This window comes from Centrocercus urophasianus, unplaced genomic scaffold (genome assembly GCF_019232065.1).
Source record: "Centrocercus urophasianus isolate 14NV4802_14NV808 unplaced genomic scaffold, USGS_Curo_1.0 seq_16, whole genome shotgun sequence".
In the NCBI taxonomy this organism is placed as follows: Eukaryota; Metazoa; Chordata; class Aves; order Galliformes; family Phasianidae; genus Centrocercus; species Centrocercus urophasianus.
In genome coordinates this window covers 21,115,865-21,139,496 of record NW_024884711.1, presented here as the reverse complement: position 1 = coordinate 21,139,496, position 23,632 = coordinate 21,115,865, and the positions used below count along the sequence as shown (strand labels likewise).

Genomic DNA, 23,632 nt, shown 5'->3' with positions numbered 1-23,632 from the left:
ATATGGGGATGCCTAGAGCTCCAATGCAACGAGCTTTATATAAAAATGGATTGAGTTTTCTATAGAATTCAGAGTTTTCAGTAGAATTCAGAACACATACATTTTTGTTTAATTTCAACTTTTTTTTTTTTATTGGTCTCATGCTACGCCCTAGGTCTTGATCATTTTCATCTCTCTGAATAATGCAACAAGTGAAAATGTCCCATGTAGATACCACATCTAGAAAGGCATGCACATTACTAATAACAGGCCATGGACTCTGTTAGGGCAAAGCTACTTAGCTAACTTTACTGGTTTACACCAGCCCACAATGTGACCCTTGAAAGTTGTCCTTTTTTTTTTTTTCTTTTTTTTTTTTTTCATTATAGTGGGACAATAAAGTCACTACATTTATAGCCCAGAATACTCTCTGCATATTCCAATATCTTGTTTGCTCTTTTAACAGCTGCCAAATACTGTGCAGATGGTTTTACTGAATTATCAACAATCACTCCAGAGGCAGTTCTGATATTCCTGTCCTTGGGGCTGAACTAACTGGGGCCAGCACGCCCTTGGTGCAGTCCTGTTGGCGCAGCACATTTGGCCCACTGACCACATAGTGCACTGCCTGCAATTACCTTCTCTCTCCTCCTCTTATCTCAGTTTACTGACTCTGTATTTATCTTGGTCCCTTACTTCCTTATCTAAAACACTGCAATCTTCCAGGTCCCCTAATGCAGCTCATGATTTGACTCCTGTTGTTCTCATCTAATATTATTGTCCCTTTCTGCATTTTACTTTCTCTCTTTCTTTTCCTGAAGCACTCCCAAAAGCACTGGGGTCTTAAAAGTCATTGCTGTTTACAGAGTTTATTACTTTCCATCATTTCTTATGATCCTCCTGCAGTTTGTCTTTCCAAACAAGTTATCGCTGTGATTTATTGTATCGGTCATACAGTCTTCTTCTTCCCGTACCAATCAGCTTCAGCTTAGCAATTTGGTAGGGCTAGATTTCTCCCATTTCTGTGCCTCCCCAGGGCACACTGGGATCATGCTCTTCTGACTTTCTACCTAAATGTAGACCTCATCATGTCTCTCAGGGCATGTTCAGGGCATTCTACCAGGCAGCAGCCTTGCCTGCGTGTTTTTGAGCAAACATCTCAAGTTCTGAGGAGCTGGTACCTCTACAAAACCACTTTCTTCTGCCTCTATTGTGTTCTGTAACCTTATTCCTATACACCCCAGGGAAAACTGAAAGCCACCAAAGCCACTCTTGATGGTGTCTCTAAAATATTCAACCTCAACTCCCATACCTGAGTTTCTATAAATTGCCACCGTACAAAAAAAAAACAAAAAAAAAAACAGAGTTCACTAAAATCCTAGTATCCTAGAATATCTTCAACTGGAAGAGGTGTACAAGGATCATTGAGTCCAATTCCTGCCTCCACACAGGATCACCCAAAATTCAAACCTTATTTCAGAGAGTACTGTCCAAACACTTCATGAACTCCAGCAATTTGGGGCTGTAACCCTGGGGAGCCTGTTCCTGTGCTTGAAAACCACCAGGTGAAGGACCTTCTTCTAAAACCCAGCCTGATTCTTTCCTGATACGAATTCATGGCATTCCTTTGGGTGAAGAATTGTTTTAAAATATCTTCCAAGTGGATCAGTTGTGTCATATCACTGAATAGAAGAGAAAAGAAATAGGTGAAATCACCTCTACTCATTGTTTTTGGGGGTTCTTGCTGCAATGAGCTGGCACAGCCTACATTGCAGATCAAACAGCAAACATTATTTTGGACCCCTGGCTATCTGGAGTAAGAAAAGAGACACATAAAGGCAGTTTTGAAACAAAATGAACCAAGCTACTACCAAACCAGTAAAAATAAAAAGAATAAAAATATCAACAGCTGTAGTAACCTTACTACTCTGCAAAAAAGCATGGGCATGGGCAGAAATGTCCAGAGAGCTTTGCAAAAGCAAAAAGAGAATTGTATTTCATCAGGTCTAAACACCTGATTGTGACCTTGCTTCAGAGATACCTTCCTGTAATGTCTATTAATATCAGGACGTTCATTTAAAAATAATAAAAACACCAAAAACAACCCACTTCAGTGTAGGCTGTGCTTTGTTGAGGTCAGTTCAATGACCATCTGCAGTATGGATAATACAGTGGCAGTATAAAGGCATCATACATTTCTAGGATGTATAATGCTATAGTCTTGGAGAACAGTATGCTTATCTATCTCTTCTTTTAGTGATGTTTTGGGTGTCATTTTCACACATAAAAATAGTTCTTCGGGAAAATGTCAATGAGATTCTTCATGGGAATTTTCAGACTATTACACAAGATGGCATAAATATTTCTTTCCCACATGTATTAAATTTGTATTCAATGGGAACCCAGTATTTCAACCTCCTGAAGTAAGACATGAAGTTTCCTGAACTTACGGTGCCTATATGGTCATAAAAGCTGGGTGGCCCTCAGCCTCTTGCAGATGCACTTAGGATTCTTAGGGATCTAATAGATATTCTCTGGGTAATCTTGTAGCTTTCAAATGCTACTGACCTTATATTTCCATTCCGCCCCCTCCACCCTGCCAGAAATTATCACTCCTGTAGCAGAAGCAACAGAAGATGAGGCACTGAAATGCTCTTTCTATAAAAGAACAAGGAAGACAGTGCAGCCATCTATCACATATGCTCCAGTTCCCAGCTTGATATCTCAGCAAAATGCAGAGGACTTGGAAATGGAATTTCTGAGGTACAGGCACCTGCTAGCAGCTGCTACCTTCCTTCCAAGCTACTCTGCCTCAGGTTAAAACAAAATAAAAAAATAAAAATATAAATCTCCTAGACTCTTACAGCTAGATTCAAGTGGGGTATTTCAGAGTGATGATTCTTAAGAACATAAAATACCACATTAATTAAGACTCCCTAAACATTTTTGAAGTAGATTATTTGGAAAAGCCCTCAGAGCTATTAACTGAACACTGAATAGGATCATTCATGTGTGCTATTACCTGTAATACAGAAACTGAAACTAATAATCTCCAGAGGAAAAAGTGTAGCTATTAACAACTCAACAATTTCATCACATTACTCTTTGCACACATGGATCTATTTCCTACTAATAACAAGAAAAATAAAGACTTTTTTTTTTAATATTAAAAAAGGCAAAAATGTTACCAGATGATATTGTCCCAAGAAGATGAGTTTGCAGTACAGTCTAATCTGATGTCCATACAACTCTGAAGTACTAACCCATGGGAAACAGTCTCAGGTATCTCAGAATCTCAAAGCAGAAAGGGTCCTGAAGAAAGGGCCAATGGGGAAATATGGGAGAATATGTACCAATACTCTCATCTGTCATCATTACCACAACAGCCAACTCTAAATAAAGCAGGCAGATATGGTCTGATCAGCATGTGAACTTCATGCTTTTAGAGAATGTACTGTTAAGAATTGCACCACAGCTGATATATAGGAGTTGCACTGGTGACCTTGGAAAGAAAAGGCTTTGGTTCTCTAGCATGGAAAGCCATATCCCTAAGGCAAAATTTGTGCACTGCCCTAAACCTGCAATATTAACTCCTTTACATGGAATCTGAGGGACTCTGCCACATCCTTATCTAACTGCACCTCTTCAGCTACCAGTGTAGCTGAACTGCCACAGCAAAGGAAGAACGTTTGAGAACCTACACCTGAAGCCTGTGTTTTTCCTCCTGCTATGATACAACTGAAAACAAAAAATCCCAAATAATCAAAAGCCCAGCAGCCCAAATATACATGACAAAATTCAGTAGGATATTAAAGTGCTGTGAAAATGTGTGTGAGTTCTCAGTTGGAATCAATCCTCTGAATTTATGTAGTCCATCCTTCTTTCTCTTGTCAGTCAAATACAATGCTCTGTCAACCTAAATACTATGATTCGTATATAACAACAAGTGAATTGTGTGTATTCCTCATTTTTCCCTCTTCCTTTCTTTTTTTTTTTTTTTTTTTTTTTTTTTTTTTTTGTCACGTTTTTCAAGATGCCAACCTAAGCACTGGGAACAGATCATTATCATCTCCTCTTCCACATGGAAGAGCATTACTGCACGGGCCTCTCCAGTCCAAATGTTTAGGAATCCAATACACAACAATCTTGCAGGAATCAGCTGCCAGATTTATTATTCTACCTGAAAACCCCAAACAAATAAACAAATAAACAAAAAAAAAACCAACCTGAAAAAAAAAAAAACCAAAAACAAGAACAAAACCAAACTCAAAGAAACGAAAAAGTGGAATAAAAACAAACTTTAAATAAAATTCTTAGGTACATTTTAAAAAGGGTTAATCAGTTCAGTGAAAGACTTTTTATCTTCTGCTGAAAGATCATGGTAATGTTGGACTGATTGCTTGCTTTTCAGTGAGTCACTACCCTATACAGATACATATATATATATATATTTCTTCTTAAATATTACACATTTTATGCATTCAGTCCTTTTTTTAATCTCTTTTTCCTTTTTCACCCAATCCCTCTCCCACACCCACATCCTGCCACAGGCAGGAGGTGCTTCATGCTGACATTAAGTAACCGAAACCAATCCATGGACTTTTCATCAAAGCATGTTTCATTTGGACCTTATTTGAATTGAAACTGCATATTTTTTTTAAACAATCTTACTTAACCTTTTCTTTTTCCTCCTTCCCAATTCTGCAGTTTGAGACTTGTGATTTTGGGTTGATCTCTACAAATTTAAGTGCCATTGAAAATTACAGGTGACAGAATTAGGTGACATAGTAAGGCATATACACACTCCCATAAAATATCTTGTCTTCTGGATCTGACTAAATTAAATACCTGCTCAAATGTTTTTTATGCACCTGTGGTTTCTAATGATCACTACTTCTTTACTTTTGATTAATTGCTTCTTAAAATATTCATAGCTTAACTGATGTCTTAACTGACACGGGATGGAAAATTTATTCACAAACAAGGACTGTCTTTGAAACCCATCCATTGTGATGAAAATTACTGTTTGATATATTCATTTTCCTCCCACTTCTTGAGAACATAATATAATGATGTACTCCATATAACACCTGTTGAAATTTCACTGGGCAAAGAAAGAAACCCCAATCTTACCAGCTCTCCCTTTCCTCAAACTAGGATATATTACACTTCAGAAAAGGTGCTCATAAATCTTTAGATTTTTTTTTTTGTCTTTTTTTTTTTTTCATTTTACATACAGAATATTGTGTGTGGCTTGTGTTTAAGATTACCCCTCAAAAAAAAAAAAAAAAAAGAAAAGAAAAAAGCAAACCCACAACAAAACAAACCCAATTTAAAAATATAAACAATGGGAAAAAAAAGAACTCAAAATTTAAATTGTCTTCCGAGCATATCTGATCACATTTACATTTAGTGTCCAAAACAAGTTGATTGGTAACATCAGTGCCAGCACTACAATGTCATACAGTGACTTCATGGTATTGACAGTTCATCTACTCTCCGTTCCACCGAATATCACAAAAGGTTCTGCAGAGCTTTCCTCAGCAAGCTGAAGCTTACTAGTCATTTGTGAATGCGCATAAAAGCTGCTTACAGCACAGCTATGGCGTAAGCTATTTTCTAAGCAATAAATGGTTCAAGTCATCTATTTTGTCCTGAAATGCTACCTGTAGTTACAGCATTGCTTATAAATGGTCATAGTAAATTCAGCATCAAAGAGAATATTACAGAAAAAGACAGCAGCAGAAGCATTAGCATTATCTAGTATTTATATATGTTATCAACATAACACAGCAGTAAAAGGTTTAAATGCATATTAATGGGTACCATGTCTAAAAATTACTAAAGTACCTATTTAGTGTATTGGATATTTTTCTCAAGGAGTGCTTGCTGTGTCTAAACAGCATAATTAGATATGTGACTTAGTACAGTTAATTCCTATTGATTAAATAACTTATTTATGTACCAAAGGAAATGGAAGGATACGAAATGTTTTCTCCATCCTGATCATGATCCCGTATTTAATGCTGACATGATCATCAGACAGCCTATCACATGTAATTACTACCCTCAGATGGATCCTGGAATGTCCAAGTGATAGCACTAGCCATATATGTATAGTAATGTGACTCCAGTTACAGCATGCAGCTTGTAGTCTGAAGTCAGGGATTTTGTGACTTAGTCCTTGTTTTTAAGGCTACTCTGCAAATAAGTGGGATTTTTCTTTTTCTTTTTTTTTTTTTTTTTTTTCTTTTTTCTTTTTTTTTTTTTTTTTGAGGCCCTACAAACTAGCATACAAACAAAGTGAAACTCTAGAGATATCTGTTTGCTTTTGGAGGCAAGCTGCAAGGTCCAGCACTTCAAACTTCTAAATTAAATGCTGCAGTATATGCTTTGCTTCTCTTTTATATCTGCAGAAAGACAATTAAGAATGGCAAGAAACAACTGCCCTAGGCATGTTGTGCTGATATTATCAGCAAGTGGTTATTTTGCACAATGAGAATTAACTGTACTACGGATACCCAGAGAAAATGTACAATATTTTATGTTGATGTGAAACAAAACAGACATGATATAGCTTTTTTGTACTTAAAACCTGTATGTTCCCTTCCCAAACTTAATAAAAAGCAAACCCACCCTTTTCCTCCTGTTACACACAATAATGTTTAGTTTCCAACCCTCCCCTTTCAAATAAAGTGCGCTGTCCATGGCAGACCATAGGAATAATGCAACAGGAAAAGCCCCTTTTAGTGTACTATTTAAAAAACAAACTGAAGTTGATTCAGCTTTCCTCTGGCTCTTGTGAAAGAGGAGAAGCCTAAGAGAGGGGGAAAACACCCCCTTTACTGTCACTGTTGTTAGTAGACATAGCCTTCATTATATGGGTGGGTGTTGCAGCAGCCACTATCTTGCATGTAGACCATGCTCTCGTCAAAGTGGGACAGGGGAACAGTGTCCTCCTCATTGATGTGGCGCTCCATGTCAGTCTTCAGTAAGGGGCGCTGGTTGTCTGGAAAGGCCATGGAGAAAAGCGCTTCAGGGTCGCAAACAAACTTGTAGACGTATCTTTCTCCAGCAACCTTAGGATAACAAAAAAAGGTAGCATAAGTGTTGATGTTTTTGCAACTCCACATTCATTTCTGAAGAACTCATCTTTATTATACAGTTATTAACAAGGCAGCAGAACGGGTAAGGACAATAGTAGAGACTAGGGATCTGCAGAAGCAGACTATGAGGAACTGTCTTGATTTTGAGACACGTGATATCCTTTTGAAAGGTGTACTAGCTATTTTACTTTCAAACTTCGTTTGTGGTTGTTTCTTATACTTAGCCACAAATGGAGCTGTTAGTATAGGAAAATGTAAACAAACTGTCACTACAGAGGCAAAATAAAATGACTAAGTCCAACACTGTGTGCAAAGTGGAAAAAAAGAATCACGTTGCACGATAGAGATCTGAATTTCACTTTACGTAGATTGATTCATACTTAAGTATAAAAGCACTTAGTTATAGTGCACGCTGATTGTACAGGGACAGCGTAAGCAAATACGTAAGCTAATATGTACTTAGCAATTGCTCATGCAAAGCCTGGGACATTTAGATTTGCTTATGGAGTGGCAATTTGTCCAACAATCCCAGTTTTCCCTTACTCAGAAATACCACTAAATGTCTGTGTTTTGTCCAATTAAAAGCTAAAGAATGATATTAAAACAAAGCAAAACAGAATTACTGCCTTACTAAAATCTAAAATGAAAAAAAGCTACTCAGTAGTGCCTCCTCAAGTGCCATATTTAAAGAATTACAGTAAAAAATATGAGTAATATTGCATTCTCATCAAATAAAATTATTTGAAAATAAAAATCAAAATGATCATTGATTCCTGCAACACCATCTAGCAAGGCACTGAAAATGAATGTATGAAGATGGAAAGGTAATGCAAAGTTAACTGTATTCTTATGGGTGCAAAAGAGTCTGTAGCATCTCCTTAAATTTTCATCTTATCTTTTCTACAAATGTAATATTTTGGTAAAGACAATATCTGCAAGAGAATTTTTTTTTTTCAGCAAATTAACATCAGGAAATTTTACAGACTGAAGTCTGCACTCAGAAACGGGATATTTACACAGCATATTACCAGAGCTTAACTTAAAACAAAAGGGGAAAAATATACGTACACCTTTTGCAGTAAAGAAACTTGCTACAAATTTATAACCCCATTAGTTTTAGCATAAACTAAGTTGCCAGATAAGATGATCCAAGGGAAAGTTTCAAACATTGCTATGTTAGAAAAGTAAGCAATCAGATTAGTTTTTAAAATGTGTGTTAAATACAGTCATATAGATAATAAAGGAGTAACTAAAGAGTTAGCAAGTTAGTTGTCAGAAGAACATGTTAAATGGACGTGTCCATATTATCTTCCTATTCTCATCTTTTCAACTTTTTGTACCCTCTTTGCCAGATATTCTTGATTCTGGGCTGCCTTTGAATTGTCCATGCAGCCAAAACTAAAAACTGAAACGAGAAACACCTCTGTCTGTAGCAGCACCCAGAAAATCCAAGCATTTCTGCTTCTCCCTGACTGTACCTAGTTTCCAGTCCACAGAAACTAAGAGCACAGGTAAACGACACACAAAAATGGATAGGGCAGTGTTGTTGAAGTACCACAGGCACAGGTTGTACAAGCTGTACCCCCTAGAGAGTGAAACAGGTGATCACTACAATAATCCCAGAGTATAAAAAGAGAACCTGTAGTAGGTAACTCCACGCAGACTTCAAAAGTCCTACTGGAAAAGCTACCTAGCAACTTGGGCTGAGGGCATTGTTTTCTCTCATGCAGCTGGCCAATGGAAGGTTTAAACATGTTAGTCATCACAGATCACAAAATGAATGTGCAAAGATATACAACAAATATATAATACAAGGTGTTCATTGTGATCTTTGACCATACCTAATAACTTTCTAGAAGTAGGAGGTCTCTCATGTTGTCAAGCTACATAACTCTACGTAGCAAGATTTAAAAATATACACAGAAATGAGCAAACTACAGGAAAATAACAGGCTGAATACTGTCAGCAAGACCAGGCTGTTATACATAAATTTTTGTTAAATATTTCTCATAGTTCAGTATATTATGAAATACTGAATTTCACTTAAAAATAGCATTATTACAAAACTATTATTACAAAAATTGATAAGATATTTAGTTTTTTAATAGGTATCATTTTTCTCCCTTAACTTGCAGTTATAGAAGTATCTAAGCAATGGTCAGTTAATTTAGATCTGTAAAATATTATTCTTATTGTACTCTGCTATTTGCCTTTCCCATGTTCGAGGAAGCTCTTTTGGATATTTTTCAATGCTACCTTTTTCCCTTTAATCCTGATGTGCATTTTGTAAACTAAAACCACATACACTTTTTACACAGAGAAAAATATCTAGACGCATACACTGGATGTGGAAGATGAAAAATAAAGCCTATGGTTTGTCTAAAGAGATGAAAAACCTATCTAAGCAATGTAGTTATAAGCACTCCTTGTAAACTGACTAGTGGATTAATATTCAACATTTCAGTGAAATTTAATACAGAATTAGCTGCTCACCTTTTGCATGATTCCTTTTTCATAATAATAGCGAAGTGATCTGCTAAGTTTATCATAGTTCATAGCTGGCCTATTTTTCTGAATCCCCCAGCGACGTGCCACCTGCCACAAAAATGGATTAGCATTGATTTGTTAAATGCATTTCACAAGCAGATCTTATCATCAGATATTTTATTTGGGGATTGAGTAGGGGAACCCTGCAGGTGGAATGCATAAATAAAAGAGAAGAGGCTGCTGTGACCTGAATTTCCCATGTACTAACACAATTTTTAATTGGACTCACCATCATCCATTAAACTTGGAATAGACTTAGTCATTTGCAAACCTAGTGGTGGACTGGTTTTTGTTGTCATTGCTTTGTTTTGTTTTTTAAAGAAAAACAATGAAAAAATAGTTATATAAAGATATGATAAAAAAAAAAAAATCAAGCTCCACTGGAAAGCTTTAAAGAAAGACGAAAGCTCTTCTTCAGTTAGTTATAGGAATGATTGCGCTATTTTTTTGTGTTTTCTGTCAGAAAGCTAGTAAATTACATTAGAAACACATATATACAAGCTTAGTTCATGAACTAATACAGGCCATAACTTGGAATGATGTCAGTGCTGAGATCATTAGAAGATGGGAGTCAAAAATGAGTCCTAAATACCACTACATAAAAAAAATAAATTAAAAAAAGTAAAGGGAGGCAGGATAATCACTTGGAGGAACTAGGTGGCAGAATGAACCAGACAGAAATTGCACAATTGTAGTTGTGTAATTTCCCTTAAAAATAATATCAAAAAGTAGTCACTAGCAACTTGTGAACCATTCCAGAGAGCGATATGGCTTCTGCTCCTATGATTTCTACTTGGCTTTATTCTTCCTGTTTTATTGCCAAAGATAGTTCTGGAGAAAGAGACTTTTTGTTAAAGAGCTTAACAGCTTATTCCCCACCCAAAATTATAACTGGTCATTGGCAACATTTCAATTACTGTCTGTACAAATGACTACCCATGTCAATGGAGGAGGGAAAAAAGAAGCAATGAACTCTTTAAAACACATTCTATAAAAATGTTAGCGAGGTTCATATGCATACAGCTCTGGAAAAAGTAAAGAGTAACCATGTGTCTTCTCTGCAGACAACTCTACAACACCTTCCCATAGGTGTCTGGAGTCTTTTGATGCAAACCATAGACAACATCCAGAATTGAGAACTGAAGGGGACTAAATAACAACAGTAAAATCCAATGACTTTGATCTCCATCTGGACAGTAATTATTTAAAATTTATTTTTAAAGCATTATTTCCTTTCTACAGATAAGACTTTCAGGCTTATGTAAATTATCAAGGCTTTGCTAACTTTAGCCAAGTTGTAACTGTATTAAAACATACATCCAAATCATGTCAATTTATACCAGCTGTAGATTTGGCTTAGATATGCAACCATAATTCGCCTATTCATCTTTGTAACACATGCCTACATCTATCTTTCTTCATTCCTGACAAGTTTTTTCCTGCATTAATCACAGTCCTAAAAATCACCATTGTATCAAGTGTGCATAATACAGCAAAGCATACAAAACAAAACAGTCATCGAGAACATGTTATACTGTATGTTATTTTAACACATGTGAAAAGGCAGGCAAGTACAGAAGTAGTCTTTGTAAGTGAGTCTTCCTGTCCTTCATCTGCAGAGCATATATCAAATCATGCCTTGAGGAAGTGAGTTGGGGTTCTAGCCTTCCACTTCATCTTCCTGCTGAAGGTTACTGTGTCTATGACAAGGCAACAGAAATGGCCCTACGCCAGTTCTAAACCTCCACAGTTTACAGTCACATGCTTTCTGAATGAACTGTGGTGCCCAAAAAGCTGATACATACTCGTTTCTGTCATCACTCTTTCTACAGGGACATAAATCTGAAGAAAGGGATGAGATACAAAGGTCATACCATTGACATCCTAACCTGCCACAGCTGAATCAACAAGATCTTTGACTTCCCTTCAATTTACACTTGGCAACTAACAGAAGTGTGCAACTTCCCACAGGCTATTCTTATTTTAATCAACAGTTTCAGTTGGATCCACAGCATTCACGTGAAAACAACTTAGCCTCCTTTGTATTCCCTGAGAGCAGAGGAGCAAGCAAGTTTGAAGTAGTCTGCCTTTTCCAGATCTCAGATGCAGCATTGCTCGAAAACACAAAGCAACTGCTGTGCAGTCTCACAAACAGACGATCTGACTAACTTTCATCTATCTCTTTGGGGAATTACGCAATAAAGAACTCTTAGGGCGTTGTTTTTTTTATTTTCCTTTCCATATCTAATAAAATCTATAACGTTTTTGCACCATCTGCTGGGAACGATTTTTCAATAAATGAAAAATGAATGATTTTTCAATAAATGAAAAATGTTGGATACTGAGATTGGAGCAAAGGATGTTCTGTGGTCAAATCCTTAGATGCACAGTGTCAGGATCTGCCAAGTTGAATATAAGTAGCATTGGAGAGCACCTGGACAGAAAAGAGCTGGCACATGGTCTCTGCAGCAGTCTGCCCATCAGCCAGACCATGTCAGGAAGAAAAGGAGCATTAGTATTGTCTCAATATCCAGCTACCCTTAGGGCTGTTGATGCATCATGAAACTTAAATGCAAGAAAGCTTTCAGATTGCTTATGGCAGCAGATGGATGGCAAATGGCAGAAATAGCTGGTAGAATGAAGAAGCTGCCTTACACCCCCAAAGCTTCCCACTCAGCTCTAACTCAGAAGGAATCCAGAATGAGAATTTACTGTGTTCTCTTCTATTGCTCAACCCCTTCCAAGCTGCAAGATGTAAACCAGAATGATATTGCTTTTTTACAATACTCATCAAATCATCCACATCAGTATTACAATAAAATTCACACACACCAGATTTTCTAACAGTTTTCACTGCTGTTTAGAATACAGGATAGATTATTTAATGTTAACAAGTCAAGAATCTTTATGCAATAAAATGTTCAATTTATTCCTGTTTATCACACTAGTGAACTAAGTCATGGTTCAGCAAATGTTCATGAATACAAGCAATTTTATCTACCCAATGAGTCCTTCATGGTTCAGAGAAGCCAGGCATGTGCTAGAGTTTTTGCAAGAGTAGGATCTAAATGTGCAATAAGTAATCTAATGATACAGATAACCAAGAATACACTTTAAAAAAGAGCTTTTTATATTATTTCAGTGGGCTTTTACTGCCTCAAACTCTGAAATTTCTTTGTCATCCGTTTCAGACTTGGAGTCTTTCATTCTACAGGTAAAACATTCCAACTTTCCACACCTTTACACTGAAGAGTATTTGATACTAAAGAAACTATTCAGGAACAGGTTTTCAAAGGAATGTAGAACAGAACTCCTCCAGGAAAAGAGGAAAAAATCTGGGCCCAACAATTAATACCGAGTATTTTGAAACTCTAGTACTTGCAATATATTCATTATTTCATGGGACTAGAAAATTAAGTCTCAACTCAAGCATACATATGTCTCAACACTCTCACTGTGAGTTCTTTCCATTACCCTTTTAAAGTTCTAAGAAATGAAATATTGAAGGAAAACACAGCCTAACTGTGAAAGAACCATGTCAAATTTTCAGTACAGTGTAGTGGACATCAGGACAATTTGTTCATCTAACCCACCTCCTCCGGCTCAATCAGCTTGAATTCCATGCCTCGGCCAGTCCATGCTATGAAGTGGGAGTTTGATGGGTCATCAAGAAGAGCTACCAAGAACTGCCACAGCTGAAGTGAGCCTCGCCGTTGATACGTGGGTCCCTCACGGTACATGCCTGGTTCCTGTTTGACGTCACCTGCACAGAATAACAGTGTTAGCTGAGCAATCCGCAGAAAGCATCATCACTCAGTTTGTCGGATAAGCTGGCAAGGCAATCATTATGGTCAATAAAATTGAAGAAAAGAATGATTACTACCCAACTGTCCACAAATGCAGTAGTTTCCTTTCTCCTGCTATTAAGTGTAAACACTCTTACAGTAACATATTCATACGCAAACAAGTTCCTAAATTCAGTCACACTTTATGGAAGTCTCTCTAAGCCTATCCCCATTTGCTTCTGATACATGTAAATCTTGCTTGCAAACTGTTTTGTAATATCCTCTGTCTGGAAGAGCTTGAACTATTCTTGTGAGCAACTGATGTCTGAAGAACTGCATTTGTGTACTATACTTTGAACAAGCCCTGGTTTTGGAAATTCAATGTGTGCTTCAAAAGCTGCAAAACTATTGAGTGAAACTTCTTTTGCATGCAAATTCTCTAAAGGAAAATTTGACAAAGTATTTGACTTGGACTTAAACAGCATGTGCTTTACATATACATATGCAAATCCTGCAGATATGTGAGTTCCTCTGTGGCATATTGGACTTGCATATAAGCACACATTACTTTTACTTGCATCTATATATGAGTATTCCCCTGAAAAGAAGTAGTTTGTCTAAAATTTCAAATCCAGATGAAGCTATTAAAACCAACAATATTCTGCTGTTCCACAAGCTGCCAGTGAAAAATTGTCCTGCTTCATCTATACTGTATCCTCTTGTTTTTAAATAATATTCATATGAACAACTCATGCAGACAACAACAGCTGAAAGGTTTGATGCTGATTTTCTGCAAACAATAACAATAATCCTTGAAAAACTGGCAGAACTCCTCGTTTAAAGTACCAGACCTGCAGCCCCTGTGAAAAAACACATGACCTGTTTAGTACCAAACCACAGCATTAGGATGGTCATTACAGAATGGCTCCAAGTAGTGAAAATAAGAATAATAATATTAAAAATGGAGCACTTCCTTTTGTAATCAGGAAATAAAATTGAGTCAATAGCTGTGGAAAACAAATAAATCAACACAAGGCTTTTTGGTTTATGCGAGTTCGAAGCTCCAGTCCTGAAAGGCTTTCTTTTTCAAGGACAATATTTTTCTTTTAATGATAGCTGAGCAATGCACAAACAGTAAGTGCAATACTACAGAGGATCAGGCTATTCATCTGTGTTGATCTTTGATATCAAATCAAGCAGCTTGAGAATCTACTTCTGAAACATCAAAGCTAGTCCTGAGCTTATCCCATTTTGGCTTTACAGACCAAAACATAGTAACATACTTGTTGCATTTTCTTCAAAAGTCATCAGGCTACAAGCATAAACACAAACATTTCTGTCATGATATCAGTTTTCTTGAGGACAAGGTGTTGTCTCAGTGAACATCGTCACAGCTACCAGTAGACTTAGTGCTTTACAAGCACTCAAACATTTCCAAATATATACTCTTTTAATTATACTTTTTAATTTTTTTTTATTATTTTATTTGTATTTCTCTCCTATTTTCATTCCTTCCTCTTTAAAAAACTCAACAAACAAAAAGGCTTTTCAAGAAAACAATGCACAAGTACTCCTCACAAAGAGTTTTAACCTTTTCTAGAACAGGGCCTGATCCCATTCCCATAAATGTAAATGTATTTGGTCACTAGTACTGAAAACAGATCAGGCACACAATGGTTTGGGGAAAAATGAAAAACCAAATAAACAACAAGACACAAACGAAAACAAAACCACATGACAGGATATGCTCGATGGAAAAGAAATGAACAAAAACATTCCAAAGCCAGCATAAAAAACAACTTTCAAATAAATCACCCTTTCAGTTAATGTGTCAATTCTACGACGATGCAATACTGGATTAAGCAATCCTCAGAATTAGGTGAAGGCTAATATTATTTAAATTCCTCCATTTATTTCCTACTCTTCCTTACCAACTCTGAAATACACATGACACTTCAGGTTGAATAACATGTAATTCTTTAGATTAATGTCATTTTAGAATCTCCCATTCTTCAGTAAACACAACAAATGCTGCTAGACACACAATAGTTTTGCAGTCCACCTAAGTAATTCTCAGGGAAAAACAAAGAAAATAAAGCAGAAAAAAAGAAAAAGAAAGCAAGAGTTTTCTAGCTTTCCTTGTAGCTATGGTCAGAGAGCTGTTCACAAGTTCATCAGAAGGTATCTCACCCTTCCTGTTAAAATAAATAAAGCTGGACATACATACAGTAACTCAAAGAAGCCACTCTAGCATATTTAAGTAATTGATCTCCAAATTACTTCCCAAAGTTGCAGACTAACAGAGTCATCGGCAAGAAATACTGAGTCCATCTACTTTGTCTATAATGAAATAAATCTGAAATCAACTGAGTTACATCAGGAAACTCATTTTACATTGGAGTAACTGAGGATAATTCGGGCTATTTATTTTACTTGACCCCAGAATCCCTCTTGAAAAAATTCTGTAGGAATAGGTAGATGATTTGTTTGTTATCAATCCTATTGAGAAATAAGCCACTAGTACAATGCCTAACATAGCATAAAAACACTTATACCAAACAAAAATGCCTGATATACTCACTCCCTACTATTCATCTCTTCACAGACAACAAGAAAAGAGGCTTAATATTCAGTAAAACCAGAGCTGTTTCTTTCTCCTCTGTTTTGTTAATTATAAGAGATGCTTTAATTAAATCTCTAACAAGAAGAGGTATGTGATCATCAGTGCAATGGAAATCCTCCCTTTACTTATCAACAGTACAGGAATTGAGCTCCTTTGCGCCAACTTTGGATACAGAACCCTTCAGTGGCAAAATCTGAACAACATTCTACTGAAAAGGAGACTTCGGCTGCAAGATACAAAGGTCAGCTTTGGTTGGGTGCACTGCAAATGGTGTGTTAAAGAATCCTAAATTAGAACATTACTGACCTTTTTTTTGATCAGCAACAGAGAAAAGTCCCTCATCTTTTCCTTTTTCATCTCCACACACAAGAAATGAGAGAGAGATGTGTCATACATACCGTCAAACTTCTCTGGAACAACGCAAGTGTCATCAAAAAACTGCCTAGGTCCCTTTTCATACATACAACCTGTAAGTAAAAGACAAAGAGGTGTTTATTTAAAAGATGCATGGAGAAAGATGAGACCATAGGCTTAATGCCAGAGGGAACACTAAGTCATACAGGAATCAAATTAATATCCCACATCCTTTACACAGCACCCAATCACAACATTTTGGCCACAGTACAGGAGTGTTTAATTAACGTACGCATTCCCAAAAGACTGCTGATTGCATCCTGCAAAAATGAAAAAGCATCCATTTTTCTTTATGATTTATTTCAAAATGTTTGCCTCATTTCCTGTTTGAGTTAGCATGGCTTTAACTTTTAGCCCTTAGTTCCTTTATGTCTTCTGCCTGCTAGACTAAAGTCCTACTCAGGATTTTTCTCCCTATCCATGCAGAAGACAAGCATTGGATGTTTACTCCAATTCAGGTAATTTTGTTAAATTTACTTTTGTCACTAAAAGACACTCTCTGTAACCCTGCATTCTTTCTAGAACTTTCTTCTGTGCACATTCCTACTTTGCAATATTATTTTTAATATCTTGACTAACCAGAACTATACTGGATGCCAGTAGCACCTTTGCTAGTGCAACCTGGAGAAGCAAAACATCTCCTCTTCTCCTGTCCCACTCTGACCATCTTTAACTATGTAAATCTTGCATAAAGATTTTTTGCCATATGCCTGCAATGTCTTCTTGGGCTGATTTCCATTGTGAAGCCATGTGGTCCATCTCAAAATCATTTTTTCCAATACACTGTTTCCTGATTCCATAGGTTTGGTCTATGTTCATCATATTAAAGAAAAAAAAAAAAAAAAAAAGGAAATGAAAAAACCTTTTTGTTTAATGTGTCCAGATTACCATGCAATTGAAATCACTTTGTGTGATTGCCCTGTCCTGCCCATTATTTACTGCTGTGCCATAAAGTTATCAATTAACTTTGTTCTATATCTTTAATGAAAATATTGAATAGCAACACTTCTGATTCCTACAGCTCTAACAGAAACAAATCCATTCAGTAATGGTTAGCCAATGACAACCACTTTTAGATCTGTCAGTAAGCCAGGTCTTAATGTATTTAATGTGTACTTTACTGATACTGGTTAGTGCTAACTTCTTAATCAGAATATAATGCAGTGGCAAATTGAATGCCATAAAAAAAAAATAGGCCAACTACACAATAAGAGAGACATGTATCTTTACCAATCAAACTTTTAATCTCAACAAAGAATGAAATCAGATTTCTTTGACATGACCTTTATGTCATAAAATCATGTTGACTGATTTCTAAACACTGAGAACAAATATTTACTATCTCTGTTTTTTCTGCATCATTCATAACAACTTTACCACTTCCAAGTACTTACGAGTGCATAACATGGCTGTTTTTCCTCAGTCTATACCATGATTAAAACTCACGTCTGTTGACCCTAGCCCTGCTTTTGTGGACTTTTCCCTAATGTCTTTCACCTCCATTAGTAAGCTTATACACTTCATGTAATTTCATATACCAACACTATTATAAATTTCCAGCCCTATTTCACCTTCCTTGTTACACACCACCTTTTATTTCTATTTTCTGCCTCACCAGAAACAGGTGGATTTAAGCAACTTTTGTTACCTTTCCATCTGTGGCTTTTCACTAATAAATGAAGTTTTACTAGAGGACTTTCATTCATACATCTGTTTGAATTCCCATCAATTTCTTTTAATTTTCTTTGGGTTTGTGAAATTAGTTCCTTGGAATAAAAACAAACAAATTCTAAACAAAAAAAATCATATACTGAAAAAAAGATTCATCAAAGCAGGAGAGTGGACGTCATAACTTCTTTCTCAGTGGTCATTTTTGCTTAGCTCTGCTGGTCTTCTTAATATGTATAAAATGCTATTACTCTGAATTATTAATTTTGACAATGATTTAGGCTCTGCCTTACTGAAGTCATTAAGAGCTCTGCTATATACAAAATGGCTTTACAATTTGGCTATCAAAAAGAACCAGAACACTGAATTTAAAAAATCCTAACAAATGGGGGAAAAAAGCAACAAACAAACATGCACTGAATCTTTCTAAGTACAAAATGGATTACTTAGCAGTTAACTAGTCTGTCACACCAAAAATCTTCAAAATATCATTTGAGCAGAATGTGTTGTATGGACAAATTTTTAACTGTCTCTTCCTTTCAACAGCTGTCGCCCTTGAAAACTAGAATGAGTAAATTCACAATAAAGTTGGTTCTATTCTAGTCAACTAGAAACTAGGTACTAGAATCTACAAAACTTCAGCACAGCAGAAATTCAAAACTGGGAAGTGAAAGACAATGGAGTCTTCTCATCAGCAGGATTAAACCAATGAACCTCAAATTCCTCCAGGTTGTGTTTTTTTTAATTTTTTTTTGCCATTTCTCTCATACAATACTTGAGCAATACAAAATAGAAAACTTAACTTCTGTTCTGTTTGGGTGAGCCAGGAAGCCTTCTTGCCTCATGTAAATGGAATGGCAGCTAGGCACTTCTGAAAGGAGAAGACAATTCTAGTCAATAGACTGTGTAGAATTAAAGAGTGCAGGTTATCAATGAGACAGACTGCAAGTAAAAGAGCAACAAGGAGGATGCATGTTACAATGAGATAGAACCTCACAACTCAGTCAGTGTTGCAGAGCAGAATGCACAAGGCATGGTGAAAGAGAAAATCATAAAGTGAAGATCATAGATCGCATTCAACATAGGCAGTTCACAAGCCCTTATTGCAATCAACTTAGCTACAAGCTGAGCCCTATGACACATACATTTGAGATAATTTACAGACCAAAAAATCCACACAAGGCAGTTCAAGTACTTTAAACCCTGTTCTTTTATATCCATCTTTGTAACTAATTCAACACAACATTTTTAATCAATTATACAGATAAACCTGCCCTACCAATCACATTAGACACTTAAAAACTCTACAAATACAGTATCATGAATGTAAGTTATGTCAAGGTGAATTTGCAGTAGGCTATTGGTTTTTAGACTCTGGTTTAGGATTTGGAAAGTTGAAGAAATTTCTGGAATTGCTATGCATTTAAACAGGAATTCAGCTACACCAGTTTGATCTTCCACCTGTGCATGTGCACTCTTAAAAAAAGAAACCTCTTAAAATAATAGATAGTGTACACACTCTAAGTAATGCAAAAATCTATTTTCCGTTCCTTTTCTACTCAAATTTGCAGGAAGAATGACAAGAAAAAAAAAAAAAAAGAAAGAAAAATTAATGAAAATTATATTCTTTATATGTTTTTTTGCTGTTAGGGATAGTGCAAGACACTGGGAACAAACAATCTGTGCACAGGGACTTGCAAAGATAAATAAATCATACATGTTTGCCCTTCTAGATCACATTTAACTCACTTCATGGATATCAAAAGTCTTGCTTAACTCAGTCTATTAGATCTCGTGATAAATTTCTACCCTAATGTATGCAATCTGTTACCAGTAACTTGTAACTCTAAGACATGTAAACAGTGGTTGAAAGAGCAGACATTATTTTTCCAACACTGCCTAAAAACTTTTCCAGAATGTTATTCCAAATTTCACTGTTCACTGCCTAGTGATGAGTATCAAAGATATGGCAGGATAAGAAAATAAGGTTTTACAATGGCTTCACAAAACAAGTGAAACATGGGACAGCAATAAGTTTCCTCCAACAGTCCCTGGCTTCTCCTGAACATCTGTGCCAAACTCTTCATTACCTCCTCTCAATGAAATGCTCAGTGCCTGCCTGCTTTCTAACGACTCAGACAGCTATTCTGAGCAGCCACACATTTCAACAACTCAGCGATCACAGAAGTCAAGTATAGCTCTGTAGACTAGAAGTCAAGGCTACAAGTAGTGGTTCACCTGCAAAGAATCACTCATCTTAACAAGCAGACTGAGTTTTAAGGAGAATGGAAAAATCTACGTAAAAAAGAGGAAGCTGAAGAACTGAAACAGATGCTATTTTCTATTTTAGGTAAAAATTCCCTAGTATTGGCAGCAAAACCCTTTTTGACTCATGAACTCCGCTCTTGCAAAGTGATATAGCAGAGTACACAGAACAAAGAATTATGTATGCATTTAAGAAGCTACATTTTTAGCCAGCTTGGGGTTTCATCTCTCATGCTCCTAAAGTCAATTATAATTAACATCTGGAGTCTTTTTTAGACAAGCATTGTTTCTACCAACATTACTTAATCTTTTGGTTAGCTTGCACTTAAACAGTCCACAGAGGGCCGAAAAAATACAGCAGGCAAGTTTATTTCTCGTAAAGTAGCTAGAGTCTTGTTATCCTAAAGTGCTATCAGTTAATTTATGAGTATCAGAGTGGGTCAGACTCTAATCAAATTGTAGAAACATTTCCAAAGTGATTATTCAATCAAATGACTAACATGGTTAATTAGGAGCCATAAACATTGCTCTGAAGTTCATCAAAGTAATGACTTGCCCAGAAAAATTACTGCTAATTAAATTGCCTGCTGCTTTCATTTCTACCTTATCTAATAAAAAGTCCAACCAATGAAATTTAGCATTGCAGTTTTAAATTGTACTAAATGCTTGACTAAAACCCAGAAGTATTTTTACTAACTAAACAGAGCTACTTCAAAAGAAAACATTTTAGTACAGAAATTACAGGGCAATTATATGTTTTCTTCAAGTATTGTTTCAAGACAACAAATGAGAGAGAAGTGGACATAAAAAACTGCCAGAGAAGAATGCAAGCATTTGAGTGACTGATTTGACCACCTTTCAGCAATTTTTAGTCTTTGAGGAAACATGTGCCTGGCTTCAGGACAGGCAAAATTCTTGCTTCAGGCTTTCTGTGAACTAGTTCATATTGTGAAGTTACAACATCTCAAGAACAGCAGAATACAGTTTTCTTGTCATTAAAAAAACATGGAGACAAAAAAATATTTATTTTTTATAACTAATCTGAAATACTTAGAGGTCGTTCTTCATTGCTCCTCTTGATAGCAACAACATAACAGTCATCTTAAAACACTGAATGTGACATTTTATCATGTTGGTCTGAAATATTTTTTCCCCAAGAGGTACAGTTTTAAAATTACTGTAATGTAGACACTGCAGAAGTACTTTTGCCCCTAGAAATGTCGCAGAGAAAGCACTAGAAATAAGCAAAAAAGCAGAAAAAGCCCAAACAGATCTCCACAGGATGAGAAAAATCTGCTGCCAAATTCAGCTGACAGAGGTTCTAGATGTAATCATTGAATAAGGCACTTGAGTAGACCTTGGTAAGAAAGCATTTCACGTTAATTACCATGCCAGAATTTAAAGGATTAGGCTGTCACAGCCTGGTATAACTGTAACTGAGTAGGAAACTTTTAAATCCCATTTTCTGATTGTTATTCAGAAGCAAGGGCTAGGTTTCAGACCCACGAACTCACCCAGAGCAGAAACTATTTTCTGCCCGAGTCTCTTGCAGGAGAAGATGCTGGGAAGATTAAGCTTCCTGAGGCATCAGGATGAAGCAACTTTCTTCTTGTGAATGAAGCAGAAACTGGGAACCTGAATCAAGATTTCCTCCTCAGCTGCTCCTTTAACTGACATTACACAGCCTTCCTCACTAAAGAACAAGTTGACACATTGTGCTCTCACTCTGAACTACTTTTCAGTTCACTGTAACGGCAGCATTCTAAGATCTGGAAGCCAGGGGCAGGGCCCACATACGTGTGAAAGAGCAGAGCATGACACGAGGTGCTGCACCACAGAGAGGCAGAGACCAAGGCTCTGATTGGCACATAGGCCAAATCAGGATCGCTGCAAATGCCAGTGGTGCCAAAACTGGAACCCACCTACTGCTGCTCATCCACTTCTTTGATTTACATTTTGTTACCAACCCAGCCATAATAACAACAGAAGCAATTTTCAAAAAAGTTTGGAAAGACTACTTGCAGTGGATACAGCCACCCGCGTAACTTATACCATATCCTTCTGAATTATCCTCAGTGCGGTCTGAAAAAGAATTATAGGTACTTTGGCTCTTATTTCAGTGACTCAGAGTTGGTATATTTCCACATACACTTTAATATGCTTTGCTACTTTTCTTCCTCTGGGCAAGAAATACAGCACGTGCACACTCTCGCTGGTGCCATGGGGCACAGGAGGGCAGGCACAAAGCCTTCAGGTGCTGCAACATGTGCCAGACCAACGCTGCCACTAGGCCTGACCAGCCCATGCTGCCTGCTGCTTCCCTGCGTTGTTACTCCTCTTTGGTATATGCAGAGATGGCTGGGGCAGTGGGAGAGATTGCTACTGAGTGCAGAGACAAAAGTAGCCTTTTTAAAACAAAATGATCAAGTTAGAACACATCATACTTTTGGCCTCAAACTTGGTAACATCATAGTCATGCTGCAAATAACTGTTCTGTTCATGAATTTCCAAGAGTGCTGACAAACTGTTTACAAAGAAGTGCTTCATCCACCACCAAAACCCTTTCAGCCTCATGGTAGAAAGCAGCTGTTGCAGCCACTGAGAGGCTCTGACCAGCTTAGAGGTGAAGAGCAATACACAGAACATGGCTTTTCAGGAAGAAATGGCAGTTCTTCAAGCTCGATCACAGCTAAGAAAAGTTCATCATCTGTGTTGCACAGAGAGGTGTACCAAATGATTCTTTCTGATACAAAACATGCAGAAACACATCGAAATTAAAACTCTTACATCTCTGCACAAAAATAAATGCATGTAGAAATACAAAAACTAATGGCAGTCTTCCTACACTGAACTCACTTCCACATGTTCACAACTCAAATGTTGACGGATTGGATTTTAGTCCAATTACCTTTGAAAACACTACCCTCTCAGAAACTACACTATTACAGCACAGTACTACAAACTGGCAAAATCTTGACAAAATGAAAGTCAGCATTAATTTCTTATTAGCAAGGGCAGAATGAACTATGTAAATGCGTGGAAGTTACAAAGATTAAAAAAATGAATCAGTGTCTCCTGTAAAAATCCATCTGAAAATTAAGCTTCTTTTCCCCAAATCATTATGCTACTTAAACACATTCAGAATTGAATGTTTTGTTATTTGTTTTGCCTGGCTTCCATGACAAACAAAAACATCTACAAGTATGTGCACTCAAAGATAGAGACAACTCCTTCTAAAAGATTAC

General features: G+C 36.6%; 1 protein-coding gene across 5 annotated transcripts in view; it reads right to left on the bottom strand.

Annotated features, from left to right (window-relative positions):
• Positions 1-4,262: 4,262 nt before the first annotated feature.
• ETV1 (ETS variant transcription factor 1) overlaps positions 4,263-23,632 on the bottom strand; it is a 65,160-nt gene continuing 45,790 nt past the window's right edge. For all 5 annotated transcript variants that reach the window (XM_042817511.1, XM_042817509.1, XM_042817510.1 and 2 more), the window contains 5 exons: positions 18,925-18,993; positions 16,439-16,507; positions 13,226-13,395; positions 9,579-9,680; positions 4,263-7,058 (listed from right to left, as the gene is read on the bottom strand). In XM_042817511.1, coding sequence (XP_042673445.1) covers positions 6,837-7,058; positions 9,579-9,680; positions 13,226-13,395; positions 16,439-16,507; positions 18,925-18,993 — 632 coding nt within the window. In that variant the 3' untranslated portion in view covers positions 4,263-6,836. The remainder of the gene's footprint in view (positions 7,059-9,578; positions 9,681-13,225; positions 13,396-16,438; positions 16,508-18,924; positions 18,994-23,632) is intronic.